This window comes from Alligator sinensis, unplaced genomic scaffold (assembly GCF_000455745.1).
Source record: "Alligator sinensis unplaced genomic scaffold, ASM45574v1 scaffold1032_1, whole genome shotgun sequence".
Lineage (NCBI taxonomy): Eukaryota > Metazoa > Chordata > Crocodylia > Alligatoridae > Alligator > Alligator sinensis.
Window position 1 is genome coordinate 1,007,262 of NW_005842450.1, and position 26,886 is coordinate 1,034,147.

Consider the following 26,886-nt stretch of genomic DNA (forward strand, 5'->3'; position numbering starts at 1 on the left):
AGCATTGATCCAGACTTATCCGTTATTGTTTCAGCTGGGAGGAAGCCGAGGACTTGGATATGCAACCCTGCTCCCTCGCTTTCAATGCAAAAAATAAAATCGGTGAAGTGTCCTGTGTAGCTCACAACCGAGTGCAAAACTACTGCCTGCCGTCTCTGCCAGGCGCGGTGCTCCCAAGCTACTGCACATCAAGGAAACAGTCAACATGGTCCAACTTTCACATCATTCTAGGGTAAAAGAGGGTTTTCACTACAATAAATTTCCACCGGATGAAGTCATGGAGAAGAAAGCTACCCTGGTATGCAGTTTACAATTCATCGCTCCAGTTAGGTGGTCCCTGTGGAAAGCGGGCTCTGGGTTCCATGCCGTCCGGTTTCTCTCACCTTGGTGGAATCCAGCCTGTACACTCAGCTGTCCTACCTTGCAGAATTAATTGAAGCAACGAAGAAAGACAAGGGAACAGCCCCCACAAAAGATGAAACTCAAGGGACAGATGCTCAGAAGACAAAGCGGGAGTGGGACACCAAAACTTCAGGTTTTGTGGTGGGAACTGGAAGTGCGCTCGATGCCCAGAACACGCAGCGGCTGCAACGGCCTGAGGGCAGGAGAGGAGTCCAGAAGTGATGGGTGCCATTGTGCTTAACAAAGTCTCTCCAGTACAGCACCCGGCCAGCTGAAGTGGTTTGATTTCAGTGAACAGCAATGCACAAGAAAGAAAAACGGGGACGCGATTCTCCGTCCCCAATCCCAGCCTGGCTGAGACACGAAAGGAGTTTTATGGCAAAGGATCCTTATCCCAGGAGATACTTTGGCTTGTGATGCTTCTATAAGGCTTCTCTGCACTGCTCACTACAACACATCGTACAAAGGTGCGTGTGAGTAGGGAGGTGGCCTCACCCCACGCGTGCAGGGTGGAAGGCCGCCCCTGCGTGGAAGTGTGCAACACCAACCCAGCGAGACCTCTACACAGGGAACTTAAATCTAACCTTGATAAATAAAACCAAATGTTTATTTACACCAAAGAATTCCAACACTGGCTCTTTCACAATGAAGGACAAAGTATATATACACAGCAAGGGGTAGCAGGGCTGGAACAAGGGTGCCTTTTTGTTTTGTTTTTTCCTGTTACTCGTTAACGGTAATATCTGTCCACAATTACAGGTCTACCATTTCAGTTTAAGTTAGAGTCTGCTCGCTCCTTCCTCTCAGTGCATATTTACAAGACTGAGGTAACCGGTATTCTCACCACATGGCACGTGAGGGAGAGGGTGGTGGGTGAAGACAGTATCTGACTTGGCGCAGTCTGATCTTCCCAGCTCTTTAACTAGCCACCAGCCTGAAATCTGCATAAGCCATTTAAAAACAATATACCCAGTAACAAATAAATGCTAGACTTCCAAGCCAAGCAGCTGGCAGGAAGAACCCTATGTGGGGGGGAAGGTACAGAGGAGGGTACAGCTTCCCCCTTCTAGAGCACCTTTACTGGGAGATGGCAAGGACTTCCACTGGATCCGTAACGTTATGCTTAAGACTAAAATTACATGCAAGGGAGTGAGTTGGCATTCTGGTTAGCTCCTAGGGAGACATAATTCACACGGGACAGAATAGGGTTTGAAGCCTTATCTGCACTTATACACTTTGACCATTGCTACGAACTGAAGTTGTCTCCTCAACGTACCCCAGTTGAGTCATATGTAGAATATGGTGTTAAAGTGATCGGTACTTTAAGAAACCCACCTCCCCCGGCCTTGTCAAAACTTGGCTTGGTAGCCTCCGGAGAAAAGCACAGGAGAATCCCCCCATGGTGTAGGCTGGTGGAGGAATAATGGTGGGACTATGAAGAGAAGAGATTTCCAGCAGGATGCAACGGCCTGGAAACGCAGTTGATTCATCTTTATTCTCGATGAGGAGGAGTCTGGGGTGGGGGGTGGGGAAAAAAAAAACCCAACAAAAAAAAAAACCAAACAAACAAAAAACTGTCCGAGAAATATTCCTTCTTCAGGTATTTTCAGGGATTCCCCTGAGTTACGAAAAGTTCAAGTAAAAAAAAAAAAAAAAAAAAAAAAAAAAAAAAAAAACAGCCTATAATAATTTTTTTTATATAATGACTGAACTACTATAAATCCACAAGCAACTGTTCAGACACAGTGCCTCCGAAGCGGTCCAACCCCTCCTCTTCCCCGGCCAGGCGCGAGCTGCGTCCTGGGGAGAGGTGGAGGGGAAAACCTCTTCCCCACCTGACTCAACTCAGGCATCAGGAGACAAAAAACCATCACTACTGCTGAGCTCCTGCGGCAGCTGGAACTGGCATCCCCAGGGTGTTGGTGGCAGAAATCACTGGCGAGCCTGCTAAGGGTCCAAGGGGCGAAGGTGTTGGCACTGAAGAGATCCCTGAAACAAAACAGCTTTGTGTGACTTAGAGCAGAGGTGGCAGATAATACACACAAAAAATAAAAAATAAAAATAAAATCGGTGGATGCATACTTAGAGGCCAGAGGTAACATTATTATATTCCCACTGCTTTCAAAAGAACAAGCGGTGCCTAAAGAGCTTTCACTGGTCTCCAAGCTCCGGAGGGTCCATGGCCAGGGGCAGACATGACACTTTTATTGGTATAAGTGATCAGAAACCAGTCTATACCCACAACAGACGTTTGGCTCACAAAACTGGTTTATACCCGTAACAGAACAGAACTTCAGCACACACAGACCAGTTTAAAAATGGTGGAATCAAGTCTGAGACTTGCCCCTCCTACCAAAGGGCAAATGGCATTTGTTCACTACTGATCTAAACTACACTGCTTACAGAAAACCATGCAACTTAAATCGATTTTGCCATGGGTTTTTTGAATGCGTGTACCTAGTCCGTGATTGTAAGGAGCTATCATCATCTGAGAGCAGATGCACAGCTCTGTGACCACTGCCCCTATAGACCTACACCTTTCAAACCTATCCCAATGGCATTCACTCCTGGGGAACTTCCATCTGTTGAACAGGCAGGGAACAGTCAGGTTAAGCTGCAATGAATCAATAAGCAGATCTTCCCCCTTTCCCTCCAACCCTTTGTAACTCCCCCCACAGCCCGCTCCTTAGCAGCTCACACCCTGGAGCTGAAGGCTAGAAGCATCAGGTGTAGAATTCAGCCCTGGTCCCGTCCTACGCAGCAAGTGCGGCAGCACCTCTCAAAAGCAGCCTGCGCTGGAACTGACCTGACATCATACTGGCACTGCTGACAGGAGTGCTGCCTCCCGGCATGCTGGACGAGCCCATCCGAGCCTGGTCCTTCACGATGGGATCTGGAAGAACATACTAGGTTTAGGTTCTGGTTTGCCAGGCAGCACAAGGCCTGCATGCGGTGTGTGTACGTAGCGAATCACTGCAAGGCTGCACAACAGATTATTCTGGGTATCAAATTCTGCCCTCTGCTTCACAAAAATGTGCTGCGTTTTCTGTGGGAACTGACGCTTTTGACCACTAACAAACTGCATTTGTGCAGCACTCTTTAGCCTCAACAAGTGCTTGAAAGATGGTAAAAAAAAGCAGAGGGGCAAAAACATCCCCAAGTTAGACGGGAAAGGGAAAAAATTAGCAGCTTGGAGAACTAGACTTCTCCCAAATGAACAGAGGAAGTTAAAAGGTTAATTCTACACACAGCCCAGGGCTTCATGGTTCACAGAGTGTCTGCACTGGAGCACAGCCTCATGGTAATGCTTGCTTTTCATGAATTTCCCTTTTTACAAACAGCTGGTATTACTGTCCATGCTTCCCAGCTGTGGGAAGTGAGTGCCAAAGTGCTCGTGAAAAGCTTTTAACTCTAACAGGGGTGTTCAATCTCCAGCCTGCAGCCCACAGAGCCATAGGTATCCAGCCTGCGGGGTTGCCCATGGATCAGGAAATTTGATCACAAGGGAGCAGTGGCAATAAATACAGCCACCCTCTTCTGCTGCCAAATTCACAAACCGAGCCTCACGTAGCAGGTTGGGTCCAGGTCATGCCCCCTCCCGCTACTCCCACAGCTGGATGAGGCCAGGTCATGCCCCCTTTCTCCGTGGGGCTGGGTTAGGGGTGGGCCATGCACCATTTCTCCCCACAAAGGGCCAGGTTGGAGCCAGGATGCCCTGCCCCGCTCTGCTCGGCCGGATAGGATCCTGCCACGACTGGTGCTGGATTGGGACCTTCAACCTGGATCCAGTTGGCGGATGGCCTGGACATTGCCCATCTGGCTCGCTGGCCAAAAAGACTGAGCTCTATTGAGTTCAAACACTTGCCAAAAGCAAATTTTCAAGTCATTTATTTTACAGTGCAAAAAATTTCAGCTCGCACTGATGACTAATTCCACAAGTCAACCTGACACCGCAAGAAGGATGCGACTGGTATATGGCTAAGACAAATATTCGTACTTCACACTGTTGCAAATTGCCATGAAAAATCTGCAGACCAAGAATTATTTGGAGAACAAATATGCTTGAGAACTTTGCCATATGCCCAAACAGAAATTAGAAAAAAAACTGCACGTGCTATTCACTCGGCTACACATTTAGCAACAAAAGGGGACAAGGCAGATCTGTTACCCAACAAGGCACATTCATCTGGTTGTACTGAAACATAGATGAGGAATCAGGCATCTGTGCTGAAATCATCACAAGGCTGACACCAAAGCAGCCTCACTAAAAGGCTTCATTACCAGGGCAGCTGACTCACTGGACTGACAGTGGCATTCAGAGCACTCACCCGTACTCTCCTGGGAGCACTTCCCCTTTCTCAGCACTAGTCCAGGCTTGTATAAGTGGTGGGGGTGTTATCCCATCTTCTAGAGTCAAACACAGGCAGTCCCAGAGGTCAGCCTCATTTTACAGCATTCCTCACAACCACAGAGATCAGCACAAACCAGAAGAAACTGCCTTGGCAGGTGGCAGAAGAGCAGCTCAAACAGCAGCAAGACAGGAGGCAGCGTATACTTACAGAAGTAAGGGTGTTCCATGGCTTCTCTAGCTGTCAGTCGTGACTGGTGGTCATACCGCAGCAGCTTGTCTAAGAAATCCAGAGCTTCTGGGCTCACCAAGTGCTGATTCTCACTGTGAACAAAGCGCTCCCATCGCTTACGGGAATGCCTGCAGACGGAGAGAAGTCAGATGAAGGGAGAATGACAGACCACGGCTGAATGGCTTCTGATTTACTGATTTTTAAACAAGCCTGCTGGCCAGGTTCTGTGCCCAACCGATACCCTTGCTATTCCAAGAGACACCGAATGTGACCAAACCACTGCTGCAGCACAGCTTTCCACCGCTTGGTGGCACAACGGTCACAACTCTTTTCAAGCCCCTGGACTCAGGCCGTGACATTGTCATTCCCAGGAGTTAAACCCCAGCATCATTTCCCTACTGTCTCCTTCACATGGAGTGTGTTGTTTGGTGAGCATCACTGCACTAGTCAGCACTTCATAGGACAAATCCACCTACTCCCAAGTGCCAAACTGCTATGCTGGAATTCCCAGAGACAAAGGTGCTGGCTTCTCCACCAAAATATCCAGGTGGAAAGTGGCAGCATTTGCTTAGTCATGCTCCATCACCTGCTGTCTATTTAGTGCCTAGATGACATCCTGAAGTTCAGCATTATCCTTGATTACATCTGCAAGAGGGACCGTCAGTGGCAGGACTACTATACTGGACCAGGCACATGAAAGTATCCCTTGCTACGGAACCCAGCACCGCTTTCTTTCCAAGACAGTGGCCTGGGTCTAAACAAAAAATCCTGTTGCCAGAAGACAACCTTACTTGGCCTACCAAGGGCTCAGAGATCATGTGCAATAGGTCTTGGCTAACCTGCCCAAGATGTCATTGAAACGTGGATCCAGCTCAATGTTGTATTTGTCGATGTAGTCATACAGGTCTTCTGTCCCCAGCACCTTGGCTATCCTCACCAACTAGGATCAAACAACAGAAAAATACACCATCACAGAAGGAGGATGAGCTAGACCCAGTATGAAAAAGCCATCATTTCACCCTTTACATAGCCTGAGCAGTATTCAAGAACACTGCAACTGGAATCTGGGATGGCCTTGTGGCTCCCAGTTGGCAGGCTGTGAAGGAACACAAACACTGCAGAGATACCCCAATGGCTAGTATAAAGCAGGCAGAGCAGTCAAGGGGCCATGTCATCTGGTCCCTGGGGCTCCACACAGGCCCAAAATTTCACAGCAGGGGAGCTACTGCACTGTCGATTGCTGTGGCAGAGCCCATGGCTGTGGCAAGTAACAAAGCCACTGCTCCCCCACCGTCAAATATCCAGATCTGGCACGGGGAACCTTCCTCCAGTCTTTTGCAGTGGCCAGAATTCCAAACCTGAGGCCCGAACCACAGTGCACTGAATGGAGACTAGCACTCACCTGATCGTAGTTGTCATGGCCATGGAAAAATGGCTCCTTTCGAAAGATCATACTGGCCAGCATACAACCCAAGCTCCACATATCCAGACTGTAATCATACATCTGCAGAGAAGCAAAGGCATGATTTACTCTTTCTGGTCAGCTAACTCCTTGAGTGACTCCTGTGTTGAAGAGAGAGGTTTCCGTGATGCACAGGACAACTGACCAGGCTGAGAACAAAGAATGAAACATGCTCACTCAACTTAATCATTACTGCTTGAGTCAAACTCCAGCTGTTCAGAACAGGATGCGGTAGTTAATACAGAATAGTGGCAGGTGTCTTAAGCTCCATCCGACTGACGAGGAACCGCAGGCCTTCCGTAGCTTGTTACATTCGCTAGCATTACATATTGTAGAACTCACTGACCGACATTAAATACAGGTTCCCAGAGACACCACATGAGACGGGCAAGATTATAAAAGTGGTTTGCTCCTCCCCAAGAAGGGCAAGGAGTTAATCTGACCCTGAAAGGGAAAAGACCCTTGGGTCAGGAAACACTTTGTATCTTATAAATGGTGTCTTCCCAGTCTGTAGCTGAGAAACTGCAGCAGTTGTCTTCATAGGATTTATTTTTAAGGCTTCATTTAGCAGGCTGCACCATATTAGTTTCCCTCTGTATAAGGCAAGGTCCAGTTTGATTCATGTGCACCCATGCAAGTTTGGCCCCTGTACCTTCTTTTGCTTCTGTAATCAAGGATGCAGGCCTGTAGCTTCTTAGCTCTCCCAAAGACCCTAACATCATTCAGCTACACAGCTGTTTTGCCCCACACCCCAGAATCAATCCTCCTGGCTCTTAAACTCCAACAGAAAGTCCCTATGCCTAAAGAAGGGTGACTGCACCCAAAACCTTGCTAAGAACTTTTTGCCATCTACTCAGGTAGTCTAATAAAAGATATCATATCTACCCAAATAACCTTGCCTACATCAAATCTCTAGATATCTGAATTTCCTGGTCTAACTGACCTTTCGTATAAGACAAAGACAAGGAACCTGGGATTCTTACCTGATAATCTACAAGGAGTTCAGGTCCTTTGAAATACCGGGAAGCCACTCTGACATTATACTCCTGACCAGGATGATAGAATTCAGCCAAACCCCAGTCTATTAGCCTGAGCTAGAAATGAAATAGGAAGAAGTGAATTAACGCAGTCTCCCTCAGCTCACCAATGACTATAAATCACATACTGGACAATTTTATTTGTGTGGGATATCAGACTAAAGTTCTCTGTTCCCTATCAACTGGAAACGAGATAATGAATATTTCTGTAACTTCCTGATAGAGGGTTAGTCTACACCATATGCACTTTCTTTTTCCTTGTGCTGAAAATACTTAACCAGCACCTTTTCCACCACAACATCCTTCAAACCGTTTGAGCAACCACATCATGGAATTCTGGTTCCACAGTCACAGGATAGGAAGCAAGTGCTTCCTAATGTGTTACTGCCTGTGTTAAGTTAGGGTCTCAGCAGGTCAGTCTTCCATGGGCCAAGGACAGTTGCAGTTCTGTATAACCTATATGAGTAAGTTTAAGAAAAACCAGCCTATAGAATTTCATTTTACATGTGCTCAAATAATGGAAGCACTGCCACAGCATGGAAGTGACCTGAAGGAGGTGCTGTAGAGTTCACACAAGAGTGAAACCCACCCAGGTCCCACCTTTACCTTTCTGTGCTCATGGTCAATCATGACATTGTGAGGCTTGACATCTCTGTGCATGATCCCCATGCTATGACAGTAATCCAGGGCCTGAAGAAAACACATGGAAAAGGAAAAGTTATCAGCAGCACAGGTGAGCAGTCTCATTTTGCACCCACTCTAACTGAAGTGGAAGCCCACCATGAGACATTCCTTGAGATCCCTGCACAAGGCCCCAGTCTTGGGATGGAGGGGCTCCAGCTGAAAGTCACTCTTGTTAACAGCACAGATGTGTGACCCAAACCATCTTTAAAGTTCATGCAGATAATAGAAATGTTTGAGGCACAGCTTTTTATTCAAACCCAGTGTGTAACTGTTTCAGCATGCACCCCGGTCTTGCCACACAGCAGACTTGACCACTACCATAAGCCTATTCTATTCCAAACCTCATGCGCTAAGAAAAATAAACCTCTCTAGAACTGACTTTTCAATACCTTTCTCCAGGAGTGGGCCCAATGTCCCTAGCTTCACTTCACATGCTTCCTTATAAAAGTGGAATTTCAATAGGACCCCTAAGGGTAGGGCTACCAGGCACTATGGACCAAACACCTAGCTCTCTCAAAACATAGGAGGAATAAAAAGAATTCCCTATCCTATCTAAGGAAGAAAGGATATGGGCAGCAAATGAGCTCAGGTCACTGACAGGTAGGAGCTAGCCCATCATAGCTTCCTATCAGCTTTCCACTAGTATAGGCTACAACACACTTATACCTTATGATTTGGAACAGTCTATCATGTAGCTCTCTACACTCAAATGCTATAGCTCTATTTCCCAGCAGAGCCAGCATCTGCTGCGGAACCATGGCAAGGAGGTTCATGTGAATTCGTGCATCCATTCTTCCACCCTAATTTTATGTGGGCCTCCTCCTTTCTTTCCATACCTAACAAGTCACCCCAAGCACTGAGGGGCTGTATCCCAGAGGCAAACTGCAGAGGTATAAACAGATCTCATAAAACAGGCAACAAGCAAGACAGCACATGCTTACCTTCAAAATCTCATACATGTAGAATCTAATGTCATAGTCTGTTAACGTCTGGTATAATTGCTGCAAGATAAATGCATTACTTCAGTGCTAGGCACAGAAGGAGGTCACAGCCTCCTTCCCCCACTCATTCAGACTTCCCTGCTCCTCCTCCCACCATAATCCAATTACATAGTTCACACTACCTAGGTTCAATGCAAACACCACTCTCAAAGCACAGTTCTACCCCGCTTTGCTGCAGGCACCTCAAAACCCTTTCCAAATGCTGTGTCATAAGAAGTGCTGGCTCTCAAAGAGGGGAAAGATCGTTGCAAGATTAAGAGAGCTCTTCCAGATGGTGTTACACAGCTATTCTTCTCTGAGGCTAGGTCGAAGCGGGGAGGGGCAAAGCAGCACCAAAGTCCCTGTGCTCAGAGCAGCGGAAAGCTATGGGAACAGGCATTTTTCTAAACAAATAAAAGTTAAGGAGAGGGATCAGATCAAGTCTCATGCTGGGAGCCAAAGCAAGCTTGTAATGAAACCACAGTCCAAATCAGTTGTAATGCCTCCTGATATGTGGGAAGTGCTTGGTCTAGCAGCAGAGCAAGATGTGGGATCAGAGTGTATAGCTACTAGTAAGAGCTCCATGACCAAATCATTTTGAACGGGCAAATTAGCAACTTCTGCCCTTGCTCAGCCTCCTCAAGAGTCAGGGTAGTGTGTCAAAAGGAAACTACCCTTAAAAAACTTGCCCAAGGTAGAGATACTAGTCTTTCCCCATTGAGAAAGATTTAAATGGGAAAAAAAATACAAGCGGATCTCTCACCGTACCTTAAAGTCTGTGTTGTTTACGTGTTCAAAAACCAAAGCAGGGGTCCGGGACTAGGAGAGAAAGAGTAGTCTTTAGCCACATGATGTTTGACATAATTAGCCTTTGCATGTATTCAGGGCAGTAGTGCCATTTCTATTATCGAGTCCTTCAATAATGGCCCTTTCCCATTAACAATGAACACATTTTTGTAGTTTTCAGGGATTCACTCAGACAGCAAGGGTAAAGCTGCAGCTTGCACTGCTGTGCACTGGCCCTACATCTACAGAATGAATTAACACATCTCAGTTCAGTGCTTCCAGACCCTTGGTCCACAATAGTAAGACATGGTCTAGGGGGGAGGGCCCTCCGAAAACCAGTAATCTGATTAAAGGGCTGATCAGATTAAGTCATTCAAAAGCAGGATTTCAAAGTAGGAGAAAAACGAAGCGAGGCCATGTCAGTGCTGTAGTCAAGCCCAGTAACCTTGGCATTAACCCCAGGGTACCCTGCAAGCCCCTCACATACTTACCACAGGGTCTTTTACTATGTCTGCAAGGGTGATGATATTGGGACCACCTCGCAAGTTTTCCAAGATCTTGATTTCACGCTTGATTTTCTTCTTTTTTACAGGCTAGAAGGGAAAACGGTAAAATAAAGCATTCCAGTGAGAATGAGATTAACAGAAAACAACAGCTCCGCATCCAGGTGGCAAACAGGACTGCCTTGTCGTAAAGGATGCGGCGCCCTTAGGGATTTAGAAGTGATAACAAAACAGTCTCTCCTCCCACTTGCAGTCATACGACAACTTCAACAGCTCCAGCGACTCTTCTGTGAAAGTTTTAATGGAGAAGCGGATGTATTTTTAGCTGTCTAAATGTAACCTGGCAGCACAAAAGGACATAACTAGCACCACGTGACAAGCGAGCTGAGAGGACCACCGGCATGATATAATGATATTCTAACCCCTCATGATATTGACAGGTTAGAATATTTCACCAATTAATACTGCAAGATTGAACTCCTCAGTGCCATGGCAAGAAAGCCATGGGAGCAGACAGAAGCATGGAGCAGCACCTGGGAAGGATGGACCAGCATGGAAGCAGATGCAGCTGTTAACACAGATGTCCTACAGGCTGGTATTCGAAACGATCACCAAACAGGGCTTGCAAGATAGTGACTACGGTGAGTTTATTATCAAGTCAAAATGTTTCAAAGGCTACAGATGACATTTTCCATTGCCAGATTTCCAGAGGCGTGGCCATTTGTGTTAGGACATCTAAGGAGCTCTGGCCCCAGTCCTGGACTTGAAAGCCACGCAGATGTCCCAGGTACAGACCGTGACCTTCTCTGGTTCCCTGACTCACCTTGAGGATTTTAACGACTACTTTTTCATTATTTGTGATGTTGATGGCTTCAAACACTTCGCTGTATTTGCCTCGGCCTAATTTCCGAACTAGCTGATAGTCATCTTGATTTCTGCGGAGAGAAAGCCACAGAGTTCCAAAAGAGGTAAGTCACTCTTTACTGTCATTCATAAAACGCTACTTCTACGGACACCAGCTCTCTGCCTCACCTTCCCTTCTAGTTAGTCAGTCTAGCAGAAAGATCCTAAACGATTAAGAACTGATAGAAAAATATTAACCCTCACCTTCTACAGTCTATTCAAGTTCAAATCAGTTCAGTGGCTACCAAGAGCAGCTGATGCCTGCCCATTTCAGTGAAGCTGGCCCAACGAAGCTCTCGCTCAACAGAAGTTCATCGTATATCAACAAGAGGTTGAGGATGAAGGGGCCCTGCAGACAGCTGGCCTCTTGCTCCTCTAAGCGGCTCCTCCTGTTCAGGAGGCCTGCTGGGAAGGCAGTGTACAAAGCCTTTCACTACCACAGCTCGATGGGCACCTTTTGGTGGGTAGCAGACCTCCTTCCAAGCGTCTGTTCAAGGTTCTTCACAAGAATCAAATCCACACTGTGCTGATCAGCTTCCTCTCCAACAGGAGAAAAAAATATCAGCTCAGTGTCCAATCAGTCTGTTTTCCCGAGTGGAGGATTGGGAAAGAGCTATGTAGTTCAGTTAAGACTGGCCCTTCCAGCAGACTTTGTACATGTGGCTTCCATGTGCTTCGCAAGATAATCAAGTTAATGGAGACTGTCACAACTGATTCGAGTTACTTGGAAGCAGCTCCAAAAATGTAAATATTAAAACTCCCATTTAAAGTGGGCTAAGTGTATGCTGCTGCTGAAGCTCAGAAGACAATGTACATTCAAGAAGTCAGACACTGCAGCAAAGATAAGGGTAGGACCAAGATAGTCCAGAGCCTGCTATATAAAAGCAGCACTGCTGAGCTCTGAGCCTTGTCTGATTCCTGGGAGGTTTTAGTTATAACTTCAATTTAGATGCTCTGTGCCTTTGAAAAACCACATATACAGCTTGCAGAGCTGAGCAAGAAAGCTATAAAGTGATGCATATAGGTTTTTTGTTAAGCCTACTAGAAGTCTCTTCAGTTACTTAACATGCAAGTATCTTATGAAGGTTTTTCAAATTATTTCCCCAGGACAGTAAAGATTAGCTCCTTATCACAAAACTGAAATTTTATAGTGGGGTGGTAAATTTCTGACCCTTTGACAAGGCTATTTACTTCAAATCAAACCAAGGAGGGGGCACTTTTTTGAACTGCTAGGAGGTCTAAACATGCTGGCAAGACAAACTTTCAGACAATGAAAGGACACTACATTATTTCTACAAAGTTTAAAATTTAACAACTGCCACTGCTAGGATATTAGCAAACTGCAAGATAGCCTAGGCTCGAACTGGGAGCTTTCCAAACACACAACCCAGGCAGTCTGAACAAGGATCAGCCCCTGCCTGGCGAGTCAGCAAGAAGTGGGGACACTTACCCCCATTCGACAACATGCGACTCATAGTCCCAGTATTCCCGGGGTCTGTGTGTGTTTACATCAGTGTAAACTCTGGCCCTGCTTGGCACGGGTCCCGACATGTCAGACAGGTTGGCAGGTGGAGCTCTCTCAGGTGCTTTGATTTCTGGTAGCCTCCAATCTCAAAGCTGGACACAAGGCAAAGGCCTTGGATCAGGCTCTGATTTTTCCAGCTGCAGACAAAATGAAGAAAGATTATAATCTCAAAGTAGTATAAAAATATTTAAGTAAATCGTTAGAAGTCATCTAGTAGAAACGGAGATGGGCCCTGGGCCTTGAACATTCTCCTAGACGTGGAAAACTGACATGCCTGCTCTCACAAGTGGGAAGGAGCATTAAGCCATACGTTTCTGCGGCTTCAATGCTTTCGCTTTTTTTAAATGAGAAAAAAAATTAAGGTATGGTTGCAAAGATAACTATCCAAGTAGGAGCCACCACAGCCTGCAGATAGATTCCTCCCATTTAAGCCTGGTCCTGAAAAGCAACACACTTAATACCCAGCTTCTTATCCATCCGGTCCAGAAACAATGCCCAAGCCCCTTGATGTTGAGCCAAACTACCTTTTATTCACACTACAAGACAGCACAACTGGGATACGCCATCTATTTGCAATGCACTGATAAGTGACACTGCACAATACGAAGGGCTGACAGGCAGAATTACAAGGCTGCTTGGGGAACCTTAACTGCCACAACTTTGTAAAAACAGTATTAAAGTTTTGTATTTTCACCTTAGAAATTCTCTCTCTTTGCAAGACACATACAGACACAACTGTCAACTACTTTTGCCTCAATGCACTTACTATTCCACTACTACGTACGGCCTCACATGCAAGACAGACTACAGAAGAAGCACTTCACTTTTCATTCCATGCTGTCTTTATCCTTATTCACTCCAGAAGTCCAAACCAAAGCCAGTCTAATGACAAAGTGACTTAATTTCCAGAAAAGTGATTAGTTTATTTTCCACCAACTGCAAAAGTGTCAAGGAAAGCAGAGACCAGCAGTACAAAGCTTTTAGCAGTGTTGAAGCAGGGTGCCTGACGTACAGGGCCAGGCGGCCTGGGGCTAACCACTGTTACAATTAGCAGGCCAGCCAGAAAGCCTGCAGCTACGCAGGGTGGGTATAAATAGGGTGAGGATGGTATTGAGGAAGGAGAGGCAAAGACTGGTGAGAAGCTGTATGGAAGAAAAAGAGTAGCAAGGAACTCATTTAAAGGGGGAAAGTGGTCCAAGGGTTGGGTTCACCAGCACAAGGAAAAGAACGCAGGGGAAGGAACCATGGTGGGCAGATGGTATTTAATCTTGGGATTTCCTTGAGTATTGCTGGTATTCTTTTACCAGGAAAAAACGGCAGGTGCACGTTTCAGAAAAGGTAGAATTAAGTGTGACCTGGCTGAGCCATGTGAGAGAAACCTTCAGGACATGCAGTGAAAGTTAGCAGGGGGCATAACAATATCTGTAACACTACAAACAAGAGGATGCACCAGGTGAAGAAGCAAGTGATGGGGCTTGAGAAGCAACTTCTTCTTTTTCCGACCTCTGCCAAGAGCCTAAGTCTGTATTTGGAACAAATACCCTCGCGGACACGTTGAGGGGGTAGGACAAACCGGAGCAGTAAACATAGCCAGCATATCCGGCATGCCTGCCATGTGTTATCCCAGCTCTCATAAGCACTCAACCCAAGAGTAGGCATAACATCCTTTAAACAGGTGGCTCTTGCCCTCGTTCAAAATAGCCTCACACCGACTTTTTTCAATATCCAGCCAATCTCCGTCCACGGAGAGGGGAAAAAAAAAGTCACAGAACATCAAGCTTTGTGCACAGTTCAATTACTAAACAGCGAATGATGCTTTAGGTCATCAAGAGTGCAAGCTCTTCAAGGAAGAGCCTGTGACGTACATCACCTGTAGCGCAGCCAAGACATTATGGACACATCAAGGGAACAAATGTACTGATGCTTTGAGTCTGCAGTAAGAGAAGTTCATCCCCTGGGTCCCAACGGCTTGTCACCTATGATCTGCTCCAGCTCACCCACTGCAAAATGGGCACACCCAAGTGTTTTATGTAGGTTACCAGGCAGAGGCCCCGCTTTTATGACCACAATGATTCACTTTGTGGCATGTAATTTCCATCTCAGCCAGCATTTCAGCTCTTGGGCTTTCGAGGGCCTAACCCACACATGGGCTTGTCTAAAAACACAAAACACATTGCTTTCACTGTAAGACGAGGTGAAGCCAGGCAACTCCCAGTGTGAATGCAAGTGTACAGCTGCTTTAGCCAGTTCAGCTATTCCCATGTGAGACTAGGAATTAGTTAGACCAGCAGAGGGAATAAGGGTTTCCTACTTTAACCACACTTACTGTGTGCTGCTGCAGCAAGAAAGAGAGCACGCTCCAGGTATACAAGAAAAAAAAAAATGACATGTACCAGGCCCTAGTGATGCTAATAATGACCGAGAGCTATTCAGAGCTTTAAAATGTCTGCTTGAAATTAGGAGCTCCGGAGCTTGTGACAAACTGGGACAGCTGGAAAAATCATTTGGATCATCTGACTATAGAAAGTTTAGACTCTAAATAAAATGACCAACAAGAGGTTTCACTTTCCAGACTGATAACTTTCATTCAAATTAAAATGAAATTATTGTTGTTGCTGTGATTTTCTTTTTTTAAGCATTTCTCCTCATCCTGCTTCTTCTGAGCATTGCCTTGTTTCTACATTCTCATTAAGGAGACTCAGTAAGAGTCAGCCACTATTAAGCTTTGGCCTCACTTAATTATAAACTGAGATGCCACAGCCATGACCCATCACCATGAGTCAGAACAGACTAAATTATTTCAAAGCCAAAGAAAAATTCTAACTCTTAAATATTATGGTTAACATTCATCTAACCTGAAAGACCGGTTACTCACAACAGCTCTAGTTGAGTTTCCCACCAGAACTACCCAGGACTCTTGAATGCTTACTTGACCTGGTCCCAGGGTAACTAAATGTAATATAGAAACTGCAGCTGACAACTCTCTCTGATCCTCTAGCAAGAAGGAACTGCCTCACTGCAAGGGTGAAGCCCATTTACGCAGGAGACGGCGCTGTTCCCAGACCTGGTCCAACAACTGCAACAGGATCTAACTCTCCAAACTGCACCATGATCTACTCCTGGTGCCACGTGACCCCATTTTTGCTGAAACAAACCACGAGCCAAAGTACAGCAAGAACTCCCAGACAGAAGGGCGACAGAAGCAGAAGAGGTCCTAGATACACTGCTCCATGCTGCTGGAAGTATGGCGATGAGGGTGATGTTCAAAATCTAAGGAGACAAGAACCATGACTCCCAAGTTCAGACATGGAGAGATTAGACTTTGTACAAATTATTTAATCCCCTAGCCCTGGGTGGTCAGGCATGGGAACAGCTTGCTTAGGAAGCTGTGGACTCTCCATCCCTGGATATTTTCAAGAGCAGGTTGGACAGACTGATTAGATAGGGCTAAATTACTGAAGCTTCACCTCCACTGATGTAGGAACAAGAATGGAGCAACAGGCAGCTCCTACAGAGCATCTACTGGATAGTTACAGCCCTGCCCTTTTTAATTTCAGGGTAAGTTGCTCCCATGTTTATACCCTAAACCACTGTGGATGCTGCAGCAATGATTTGAGTGCTGCACACAACCTTTTGCCCCCTAACAAAAAAGCACAGGCTCCTATTAATTAGACCAAAAGAAACACAGCTCCATTGAGCAGTGAGACCTATCAGCAAACCCTGTCCAGCAGACTGACACACGGTGAGTTTAGGTTATGCCACACTGAAGAAGCAAGTTCCAGATGTGTAGACCCTCCATTGAGACTATGCCATCATCAGACCTGGATAGAGAACTGCTCTACCCTGGGTCTGTACAGTTGCTCATACCACACAGGAGGTGGGCAGGTGGTTCAAGGCGATAATAGCATGCATTGCTGTAGCAACACCTGCACCGGAGATGTGCCTGCGGCTTCTAAAAAAGGGAGAATAAGGACAACAGCACTTCAGACTGGCACTCCAGGGGGAGGGAGAATGGAGAAGAGATGGTACTGTCTGGAAATAAGCAGCAGGAAAAGTGCTATTCTCTGTAACAAACTATTACTGCAGAAGATTAGGCAGCAACCGGTTCAGACCCAAAGTTCTTGCAGCTCTGCATGACCCCGACAACTAGAAATGACAAGCACCCATAGGTGGAAAAATCCTGACATGCTGCATTGCCAAGATTTGCAAACTGACTACTACGCACTCAGTACAGTGAAAACCACGAAGATACATTGCATATCAGAACCAGTTCATTTGTACTCATCCTCTCCTTGCCCTACCCCCTCCCAGCTGAATGACAGTGACTTTTAATTTGGCAACTAGAAAGATAAAATTAGAAGCCCAGCAAGCAAGTTGCTTAGATGCAGAGAGGCCATGCAAACCTAATTAGCACTATTTTAGTTGGTTAATATTCTTGAATTTTATAGATGCATTTTCTAGCGTGCTGCCCTGTATTGCTTGCTGACCTGAAACTAGTTTAAACTGACTCGGGTATTTTAAAGACTTGCATAAAGATTAATTTAAATACAAGAAAAATCCTAAAGATGGTTTTATTTTGCTGGGGGGAAAAAAAGAGAGAAGAACACTACCATTCACAGCAGATGTCATCACAAGTCATATAGCTTAGCACAGGGCATATAACATGCAGGACTGCTCAGAAGGTATCTTCAGGAAGCTACAGTGGGTGGTTTTTGACAGTGGCACATACAATTCCTGGAAGCACAAGGCTATCTACATCCACAAACACATATATTTATATCCCCGCTTCTATGTGGGGAGAGATGAGAGAATATGACAGCTGAGGTAGCTTCTGGCTTTATATGCAAGTCACCTCACATTTGCTTAAAAGCTAAAAGCAATCAGCAGTCACATTCTCATCCTTCCCATTAAGAACTGTGGGGGAGTTGATACATATTCCACCCTCATTCTTGAGAGGGCAAATTTAGCAGCTGATTTAGGTCCCTGGCCAGGAGGGACGGATTTGAATTCAGCTGAGTAGTGCGGTAGAAGCGAGCATGCAAAATACAGCAGGGTCCATAGCAGGAGCTGCAGTATGTACAAAGAACAGCAGTAGCTGAACTGAGATCAGATGTATGTCATGAAATGGCTTAAAATCCAGTTACTCTGAGTGCAGTTGGAGCCTAAATGGAGCATATAAATTATTCATTTGTGCAAGAACAGCATCACTACCCCCAGCCTTGTCCATCATTTATGCTTCCAGGTTTGGATGAGCACATTCCCTTCAAGCAAAGTAGCAAATAAACCTACCGACAAAAGCAAGGGGAAGGCAGACCAAGGGCCCCTATCCATGCTATTCAATCTATAATGTTGTCACCGATTAAAACAGCACGATCTCTTAAACAAGTTGCACGTAACCCACTAAGGTCTGTGAGCACAGGGCACTTTACCAGCACCATCCTGTCTGTGTATCTGCACACATCCACCTGTGTAACCATGCCTGAACATTCAGGGAGAATCTGGAGAGCTCTCCCACAATGCCTCAGACGCTAGAGTACATGGAACAAATGCAGTGTTGCATCAGAGGGATATGCAGCAGTACACTCCAGGATGTCCTGCTGCACAAAGAGCTGAGAGAAAAGAGGAGCTATTAAATCAGCTGCAAACAGGACACAATACATGGCACTGGTTATAGGAAAGCTACAATGGGGTAGACGCATCCATGTCATCTAAATGATTTAATCACAAGCTGAAGCATGGATAGTACCTAAATTGGCAGGTCACTCTTCGTTCCTGGTGCACACCAAGTTTCAACAGGTATTTGAACTTACTGTTCCTTAGGAATAGCACACAACAGCAGTACTTCCCCATCAGAACAGAGAACAGTGCCACCAGCTACACTGCTCTGACTTGTAGCCCGCACTGCTATCACCACCAGACACTAAAAGGAAATCCAGAACGGTTATAAAGACCGTCTTGCATCATGGAGGAGAGAGAAGCAAGGCAGCCAGATGTTGCTGGCAGAAGTGCCAGGGTACTGGAGCCCCCCCGGGCTACAGTGAAGGTCTGAAAACTTCGTCGTTGCCTCCTAAGTAGCTTATGTAAGCACCAACTTGTAGCATCACGTTTTTACAAAGACATATTTCCCGTGCATCTCTCTCCCCCAACAGAAGTACTCCATTGAAGGTGACAGCAAAAGGTAGTTCCCAATGAAGTAACAGTACTATCCTTAGGTCTAGAGATGGTTATTTTAAAAGCCATTTTTAGAAAAAAAAATATTTCAGGCAGAGTGTAGCTAAGGTACTGACATACCTTTTCTTTTTAAATGGAAATTTTTCTGGCTTCGGGCCCTCTTTACAGAAAAGCATAACGAGAGCCTTCAAAATCACCTATGAACAGTGCCACGCTGAGGAAGAGGGGTTACACCGATGCTAACTGAGCTAGAAGCCAAGAGCTCCCCAGCAGACTGAGGAATCTCTCGCCCGCTATCCAGCTAGTGACCTTTCTGGATAAGGTTTACTGTATACCTACGGCATCCATGGATACAAACCTCGCTTAATAGTAACGATCCTTAGAGAGAATAAACAACAGCACTCTTTTATCCCTTCCTCCCCCAGCACAGATGTATTGCCAGAGAGCTCCAAATTTACCAGAACAGACTAGCACCAAACTGCTCAATAGTATGTGCAACATGCCCATTGCAGAACATCCCATAATAACATACCAATCCAACTGGCAAAAACATCCCCCCAAAAACAGGATTAGCACAGCCCATTTCAGAACGATGTCACCAAAGACCCCGGGGAACTCTGCCCCTCACTTTGTTGGTCCTGGAAACAACCTGCAAGAAGTTCTCTCTTCCCAAAGAAGAAAATGGGTGCAAAAAGCAGACTGCTCAAATGAGTCCAAACACTTTACACCCACTCCTACACTCCCAATGTTAGCTCATTAACAGCTTCAATTCTTGCAGCCTTTATAGGGCTGGGAAAAAAAACAAACAGGCAGTTGCATATGAAATACCACTCTTTACCTGGTGTCTGAGAGGTGAAGAATTAGGATGAACTGCCATCACTCCTGTCCTAAAAAGCAACTGTCAAAAAGCTTTCAGCAGGTTTGTTAAGCAGAGACAACTGCTGCATCACTGGATGGCAACCATCATCCTTCAGAATTCAGGGCTCAGATCCACTTCTGAAATAAGCAACGTTTAATTACGTTCACTGAATTTCTGGGATTGTTTAAAGCAGAAGGTTGAGCTGACATACAATCAAACTGACCATCACTGCTCCCTTAACCCTCTCGCCAACCACTGAAAGCATCCTGGAGCTGGGACCATTTTTCTCAAGTGCCTGGAAAGGGTCCAACACAAGGTGGGTGTTACTGTGAATAAATGATCTAGACACAGCTTAGATTACTATCTGGCCAAAACAGAGGTAACACTTCTACTTCACTCTGTACTCAGAAGACCTATTTGTATATAACAGCGGAAGTACTGGCGATCGCTCTGGTATATATTAGAGTCAAATTCAAGGTAGCATTAGAGACCTTATTGGCATGCATATAGGACTGAAGCATTCTGGATTTTTCCTAATCCAAGGAGAAATGAAAATGAATTTGCATTTACTAGGACTGATGTTTTGCATCCTTCCCAGGAGTACAAATACATGCTAAAAGGGCAAGGTCAAGTTGAAAAATCAGATTTTAAAATCCAAACAAAATACCATTTTCATTGACATTAAAAGACGACCAAACCTAATAGCAACAGAAAAGTTTAAGTCCAATTCCCAAGGAATTTCTGCTTTCCAAGCTGTGTTGTATACAAACACTACCTCCAGTTTCCTTTCAAACAGCTGGCAGCACTCAGCTGCGGGGAAGTAATGAGTCAGATTTTAGAAGGACTTCAGACATCCTCTAATGATTCAGGAAACAAGGAATCAAGTTGCAATTTAAATTCAAAAGGAATTGTGATCGGATCTAATTGAAAATGGTGGAAAAGTTTAGTTCAGCAACTAGGAGTAAATCTAGAATAATTCCAACTTTGGCAGGCACTCTCAAACTGACACCAAAAGTATCAACCAGGCCGCAAACGCCCTGGCAGTGCAGCTGTCTCCGCTGAACTGCCACCAGTGTCTAGTTATGGGCAAGGTAACCCGCTGAAATGAAGCATTATGGTTTGGTGGACAAACCGCAAGACAGGCAACAAGGAATTCCTATGCAGCAATGCCTGATACTCGCTACCTCTGTTGTCAAGGACAAGTCTATTTTTTCCTTAGTTTTCCCACTTGTAAAGTAGAGAAAGCACTACCTTCTCTCCCAGATGTTCTGCGAGGCACTTAGCCTGCTGATCTTCAGAGAGCATCTCATGACCTACATTTCCATGAAATGCAAGCAGTTTCCAAGATCCTCAGCTCAGTTGAACAACTGTCCCCCGGAAAACACAGGAGCAGCCCTGCACATGTACTCTAGCCAAACCAGTTGGAAACTGCTCTGACAGTGGGAGGCTGTAGGCAGCCAGAAAGTTCTCTTCATTCCCGTTCCCCTCCCCACACATACTTTACATAGAGTAGTCAAATAACTCCAGGAGTACACTCTCCAAAAAGTACTTTGGCTTTCCCTTAAATCTCACTGCCAAGTCTGTACACTGTTGTGTGATCACAGTGAACAACAGGAGTCAGCTGCAGTGGAAGAAGGAAAATTGTTCTTTGGACAAAGATGTTAAGACTCATTCTAGATGCGGTCTACGCAGCTTACCTGAAGCGTGGTTAACCAGAGTTCTCTCTCATAGTGAAGAGTCCCACTCCTCATAGTCTCACTGAAGTCAGACCTCTTTCATGCCTACTGCTGGACTGGACTGCAAGAAACCATAGCCCTATTGGTCCAAGTCACCCTCCAAATACAGATGTTAATGCTATCACTCAAGACTGGTAGAAAGGAAACTCAATACCATTTTAACAAGCTTTTACTAAGCAAATAATATAAAGGTTATTAAACTAATGCATACAAGCATTTGTGTAAAGGACAGCAGTGATATTCAACATCTCTCTCATATAGAATCATAGAAAATTAGGGTTGGAAGGGACCTCACATCTAGTCCACCCCCCTCCCCAACTTCCAACATGGGCGTTTTCTCCCTTCCACTCCATGTTGTACCAACCTGTGCTGTCACACTATTACTACTAGGGCATACATGACAACTGAAGGCTACAATTTATGTATGAAAGGCTGGAAGAGCCATGAAAAAACCTCCAGGATTCTGACAGCAAAGCAAGGGTACTTGTGCAGACTCCAGTACAAAGCACTGGTTTTTGCTCTATAGCCCACCAAACAAAGCTTGTTCTGTGGGGCTTTGGGCAGGATTACAGTTCTAGATTTGTCAGTTCAAAATTTCTGGCAACAACTAACAACTGTTCCCTAAAATTTAGAAAGGGAAGTATTTCAGCACCTTTTACTTCTTAGTTGGTCAATCATCTCTGAACCAAGAGTTGTAGAGTTTTGCATTTCTTTTTGTCTCAGACCAACACGGCTACCAAATGCATCTCTTTTAGCACCTCTGCACTCAATCTTCAGTTGACCTCACTGGCTTGCTTGGCAGGGGCCTCCAGTCCAGTGGAAAGTCACACCCAGCCTAGTCACTGTTGCTATGTAGGGGGGACGTCTCTTGTCATTAATTAGTAAATAGGCTCTAAGGGAACACCAATATGCACTCTCTCAGCTGATTCTCCCCCCACCCCTATTATGTATGGAGAGTGATTTCTCTGCGGGTTTTAGAAGACAAAGCTGGATCTATTTTAACTAGTGTGGTTTATTTTCATGTATTTTTAGTTTTTAACCAATATGATAACGTAATAGACAGAGGTGGCAAATACCAACATAGTCAAATGGGAAAAAAGTCGCATGTATTGCACATGGTTGTTTCCCCTCATGAAAGCCTCAGAGTCAGTACCTATCCAGTGGGTAACATGGGTAGATTTTTTTGCAACACAAAATGCGCCACAGCATATGGACAAAAGTAGGCTGCAAGACAAACAAGTGACCGCAAACCATTTTCAACACTGCTCAGACAGCACCAAGAAAAAGAATAAAATAAAACTCAGCAAGGGAATATCTGTCCCAGTGCCTAAAGCAGGAGATGCAGTATGCAAAAACATCCTTCCCTGAAAAACTTCCATCCTAACAGACCATGTCTGAACTTCAGAGAACTTGCATTTAAATGCAAGGGAAGAAACCCAGCTCCTGTTAGTCAGCATCTGTTAAAGGCCAGCTCTTGCATTACTAACACAGTACAAGAAACACTCGATCTACACAGCTACTGCTAGATAGGGTCCATCTCCTGGACTGAGCAGGTAGTGGAAATGTGTAGTCATGAGGCTGTCCTGAGTTTATGCAGTTCATGCGAGTACTTCTGAAACTCTGAAAACCCTGTGAATTTAGTTGATCTCACAGTTCCATACAGCTCAACAGGGATATGAATGCTGAAGTCAATCCCTACCACCCCAAGCAATAAAAACAAAAGTAAAGTTGAGCACTGCCAACGGCTGTTTCAAAGACAAGCTGTCTTCCATGTTCACATTATTCCTTTTCAGGCATAATAAGCATGAGGTGAATTGAGCTGCATCAGTGTACTGTTTTTAGAATGAATTATTTGCTTCCTTCCAGACACACCCAAATGTTCCGGAAATGCAGAAGTTGGGAGAGATCATGCTACCGTTACTCACGGCCAATCTCACAAGTGATCAGGTCAGGGTGGAAGGAAAGTTCTTTCCAGGGCGAAAACTGAATTCCCTTTCTTTTTGGTATGCTCCCTAGATCACGGGCCCCCATGCTCCACAGCAAAAGGAGGGCAGCTGTTAAGAGTTTATTTTAATACTCTATTGGCTTTATAAATAATTGTGTTTCTACCATTTTGTTCCCTCACTCGTTTGATAATTAATTTTCCTCTTTTCTGTAAGCCGCCTGAGCCTTCATCAGGAAGGACTGCATATAAACCTAATGAGTAAAATTTCATCTGCAGAGATGAACAAAGTGACTTAAATTTGAGTGTCTGTTGTAACAAGCCATACTTTGTTGAAAAGAGTAACACTCCTTTAAAATTAGGGATCAGTTATCAAGACACGGGAAAACAGTCCACTGGCTTCTGACAAACAAGCTTTTTTCTGGGAACAGAAGAAATATCTGAACTAGATTTGTGCAGAGCACACCCATAAACTTGACTGCACAGGGAATCTTCTAAGACTGAGACAAACCAACACAGCATTGTCCTGCATCTCCAGACAAAGAGCTAATGTTTCTGCTCTTGTTCTGTTTTCCAGCAAAATGCCGGGTTTTAGTACAACTGCCCAGAACCTTGTGAACAGCAGAGAATCATATATTGTGTCAACTTCACTTTACTGCTCGCCTACTGCCCTAAAAAGTACCAGGCATTTCTGAATTGTTGGCCCTAGGACCACACTGACACGCCACTGCTCACAAGTCTTTCTACACTGGCATCTGGCAGATAAGTTTGAATGGAGTCTAATATAAATAGCAGCAAGAACAGATTCGCAAGAGCAGTATTTGGAAAGTAACTTTCTCCTCTTCAAAGCAGTTTTCCTGAAGCTAAAGGGTAAGCTCTCATTTCCTCCATTGCAATAAATGTTTTGTTCCATTATGTTTTTGCACATTCCAGAATAAGCCAGCTCTTTTGGAGGCGCCTAGAATAGGAGATATCATGATTATATGCATAATACTCAAAAAGTTTCCTTACAAAGAAAACTAGATAATCCTTGTGATCTGATTAGGTCTTCAAGGTCCCTCCTAGCCTAACCATCTGAAAAAAACATCTCTCTCCAGACCACTAAGACAGGTAAAACCTAAGGGATCATTCCCACCTGCAGAGTCCACAGGGAAGATGCCATAATATAAGCAAGTCAGCACTGCTGGTTAGAAGAAATGACAAATCTTGATAGCCTCCATACCCAGCAATAAGTCCCCATCTCAAATATACCACCATGTTGAGGGCCACTCTTCTTCGTTTCACAGAAGAAATTCCTCTTTACCTGAATAATGGCACACTTGGTGGAAAGAACAGGAGATAAGCTGTGGAAGAAGAGAAAAGATGACCAAAAAGACCATATGGAAAGTAAAAAGGACAAGATTACTCTCTTTGATAAAACTGGGGGGGGGGAAGGGACACGACATCATCTCCATTCCTTTTACTACAGCTCTGATCTTAACCATCTTTAACCACACCCGCCCCCAACTTTCCTTTCATGTCTGACAACCATTTTCCCCACACACACTCTCAGAGACTAAGCAAACCCTCAGAGTTCAGAAAGTAGCTCTTTCCTCTACTCTCATCATCACATCTTTATGACAGTATTCACCATCCTATCCCCCCTTTTCTGGGATTGTATCTTCACCCTCAGTTTATGCCACCTTCTCCTCTCTGCAAATGTGCAAGCCCATCTCTCACCCCATAAAATGAATCCTTTTGCCCATTCTGCTAAACTCTAGTCACCATCTAAGGATCCAGTTCCCTCATTTTTGCTACTCCACCCGCTGCCTTATTCCTTTTTCACACACTTGTGTTCCCAGAGGGATCTAGTCATCCCTTTGTTTCCAATACAGTAATACACTGTCTTCTGCCGAAGTGCAATTCCTTGCTCTCCCTGCTTCATCAACATCTTTTCTAACAATTCTTCATCTGACCACGCCCCTTCCTTCTGACCAGAAACTAATCCCTGCCACACTTGCCACCCAACTCTCCACTGTAGTCAGTTTGCCCTCTTCCGACCACAGCCCATCTTCCATTGGAACCATCTTCCCAAACCTCTCCCAGCGCACATCCTCATCACCATTATAAGATACCACCAAAAAGAGGTCACTCCCCACGGAAAACATCTCACTCAGAAAGACAGGCGCGAAAAAATTGTTACGATCTGCACTCCACAATGTACGCACCAAAGCTTTACCCCTACCCACCCCAAGAGGTTACACTTGCACCACAGAGCAGACAAAGGTTAGACCCTCATTTCTTAGGTAACGTATCCCATCTCTGCCACAGGACGAGAAGAGGAGGATTCCCAACCCACAAAGAACTACCAGAACCTGAAGGGAACTATCCCCTTTCCATCTGAGCCGGGATGGGGATATGCTTATTTGAAGTAAGGGTGTCTCAAGAGAAGGGAGAGATGCACAACGAATGGAAGCTGGTCTCATACCTACCCATGCCACTTTTGGGGTCCGCATCAAGGAACCCAACACAACCTGTGGGCTGATCTGGTCTGCTTGAAGTCCCAGCACCATGTGGCTCTGCACCTTTCAGGAGCTCTCTCGCTCGCTCTCAGGAGACCAGTCCTAGGCCTTACACCTACAAAGAGCCTCCTGCTCCTGAGCTACTGTAAACTGATGGAGAGTTGACGCAGTCTCCGCCTGCCTGCAGACGGCCTCAAACTGCATCTCTCGGGAAGGCGAGAATCACCGCTAGTCATCTCAAAAGGGGGTCGATTCTTCAGCCTCACAACGTCACTTTCAGAGCCACTTTTTCTAACTCATTCAGGCACGAGGTCATCAACCGAATTTAGACAAGTCCGGCGACTGTACGTGACGACAGCGCGAGAGGAAATGAATGGAAGGAGCCCGAAACGCGCCCTACCACGCCGAGTGCCCAAGCATCTTTGACACCCCAACCTCGCGCCAAGCTGCGACGGAGCAAACCTGCGCGCCACCGCGGGTCTGCTGCCGTCCGCACGGCCACGGGATCGCGACGCACGGCCGGGGCCCGAAAGTTGAGAGAGTCCACGGGGAGCATCATCTACTCATCCCATCAGGGAGGGATGACCCCATGACAGGGAGAGGAGTGGGGAACAGCCCCCACCCCCCAAAAAGAGACCTCACTGAATAGAGACAGACAGGGTCTCTCCGTACGGACCCCCAGGCAGTAGCGCTGGAGATGCCCCCCCCCCGTGCAGAGGACACGCTCTGCAGGGTCCCCCCCAGTGCTGGCCACGCCCCTTCTCTTTGGCCGCGCCCCTTCTCTTTGGCCACGCCCCCTCGTGGCCCTCAGAGCG

General features: G+C 45.7%; 1 protein-coding gene across 4 annotated transcripts; it reads right to left on the bottom strand.

Annotated features, from left to right (window-relative positions):
• Window positions 1–26,757, bottom strand: CSNK2A1 (casein kinase 2 alpha 1). Of its 4 annotated transcripts, none has more exons than XM_006030507.3 (13): window positions 26,042–26,757; window positions 12,788–12,999; window positions 11,258–11,369; window positions 10,423–10,524; window positions 9,914–9,964; window positions 9,107–9,166; window positions 8,088–8,171; window positions 7,428–7,538; window positions 6,385–6,486; window positions 5,822–5,922; window positions 4,962–5,110; window positions 3,209–3,295; window positions 1–2,391 (listed from the first exon to the last, which is right to left on the bottom strand). In XM_006030507.3, the coding sequence occupies exons 2-13, from the start codon at window positions 12,886–12,888 to the stop codon at window positions 2,276–2,278; spliced, it is 1,176 nt and encodes a 391-aa protein (XP_006030569.1). In that variant the 5' UTR covers window positions 12,889–12,999; window positions 26,042–26,757; the 3' UTR covers window positions 1–2,275. The 4 variants fall into 4 exon arrangements, with proteins under 4 accessions (XP_006030569.1, XP_025067980.1, XP_025067981.1 ...); XM_025212195.1 differs by having other exon boundaries at window positions 26,038–26,757; XM_025212196.1 differs by lacking the exon at window positions 26,042–26,757 and adding an exon at window positions 24,706–24,973.
• Window positions 26,758–26,886: the final 129 nt, after the last annotated feature.

What these genes read in the sequence shown, in the direction of transcription:
- CSNK2A1 (XM_006030507.3), bottom strand. Translation starts at nt 12,888, where the DNA reads ATGTCGGGACCCGTGCCAAGCAGGGCCAGAGTTTACACTGATGTAAAC. An exon ending in TAAACAACACAGACTTTAAG is followed by an intron (nt 9,167 to 9,913) that starts GTACGGTGAGAG and finishes TTTATCTTGCAG; the next exon opens with CAATTATACCAGACGTTAAC. An exon ending in CAGTGCCAGTATGATGTCAG is followed by an intron (nt 2,392 to 3,208) that starts GTCAGTTCCAGC and finishes GTTTTGTTTCAG; the next exon opens with GGATCTCTTCAGTGCCAACA.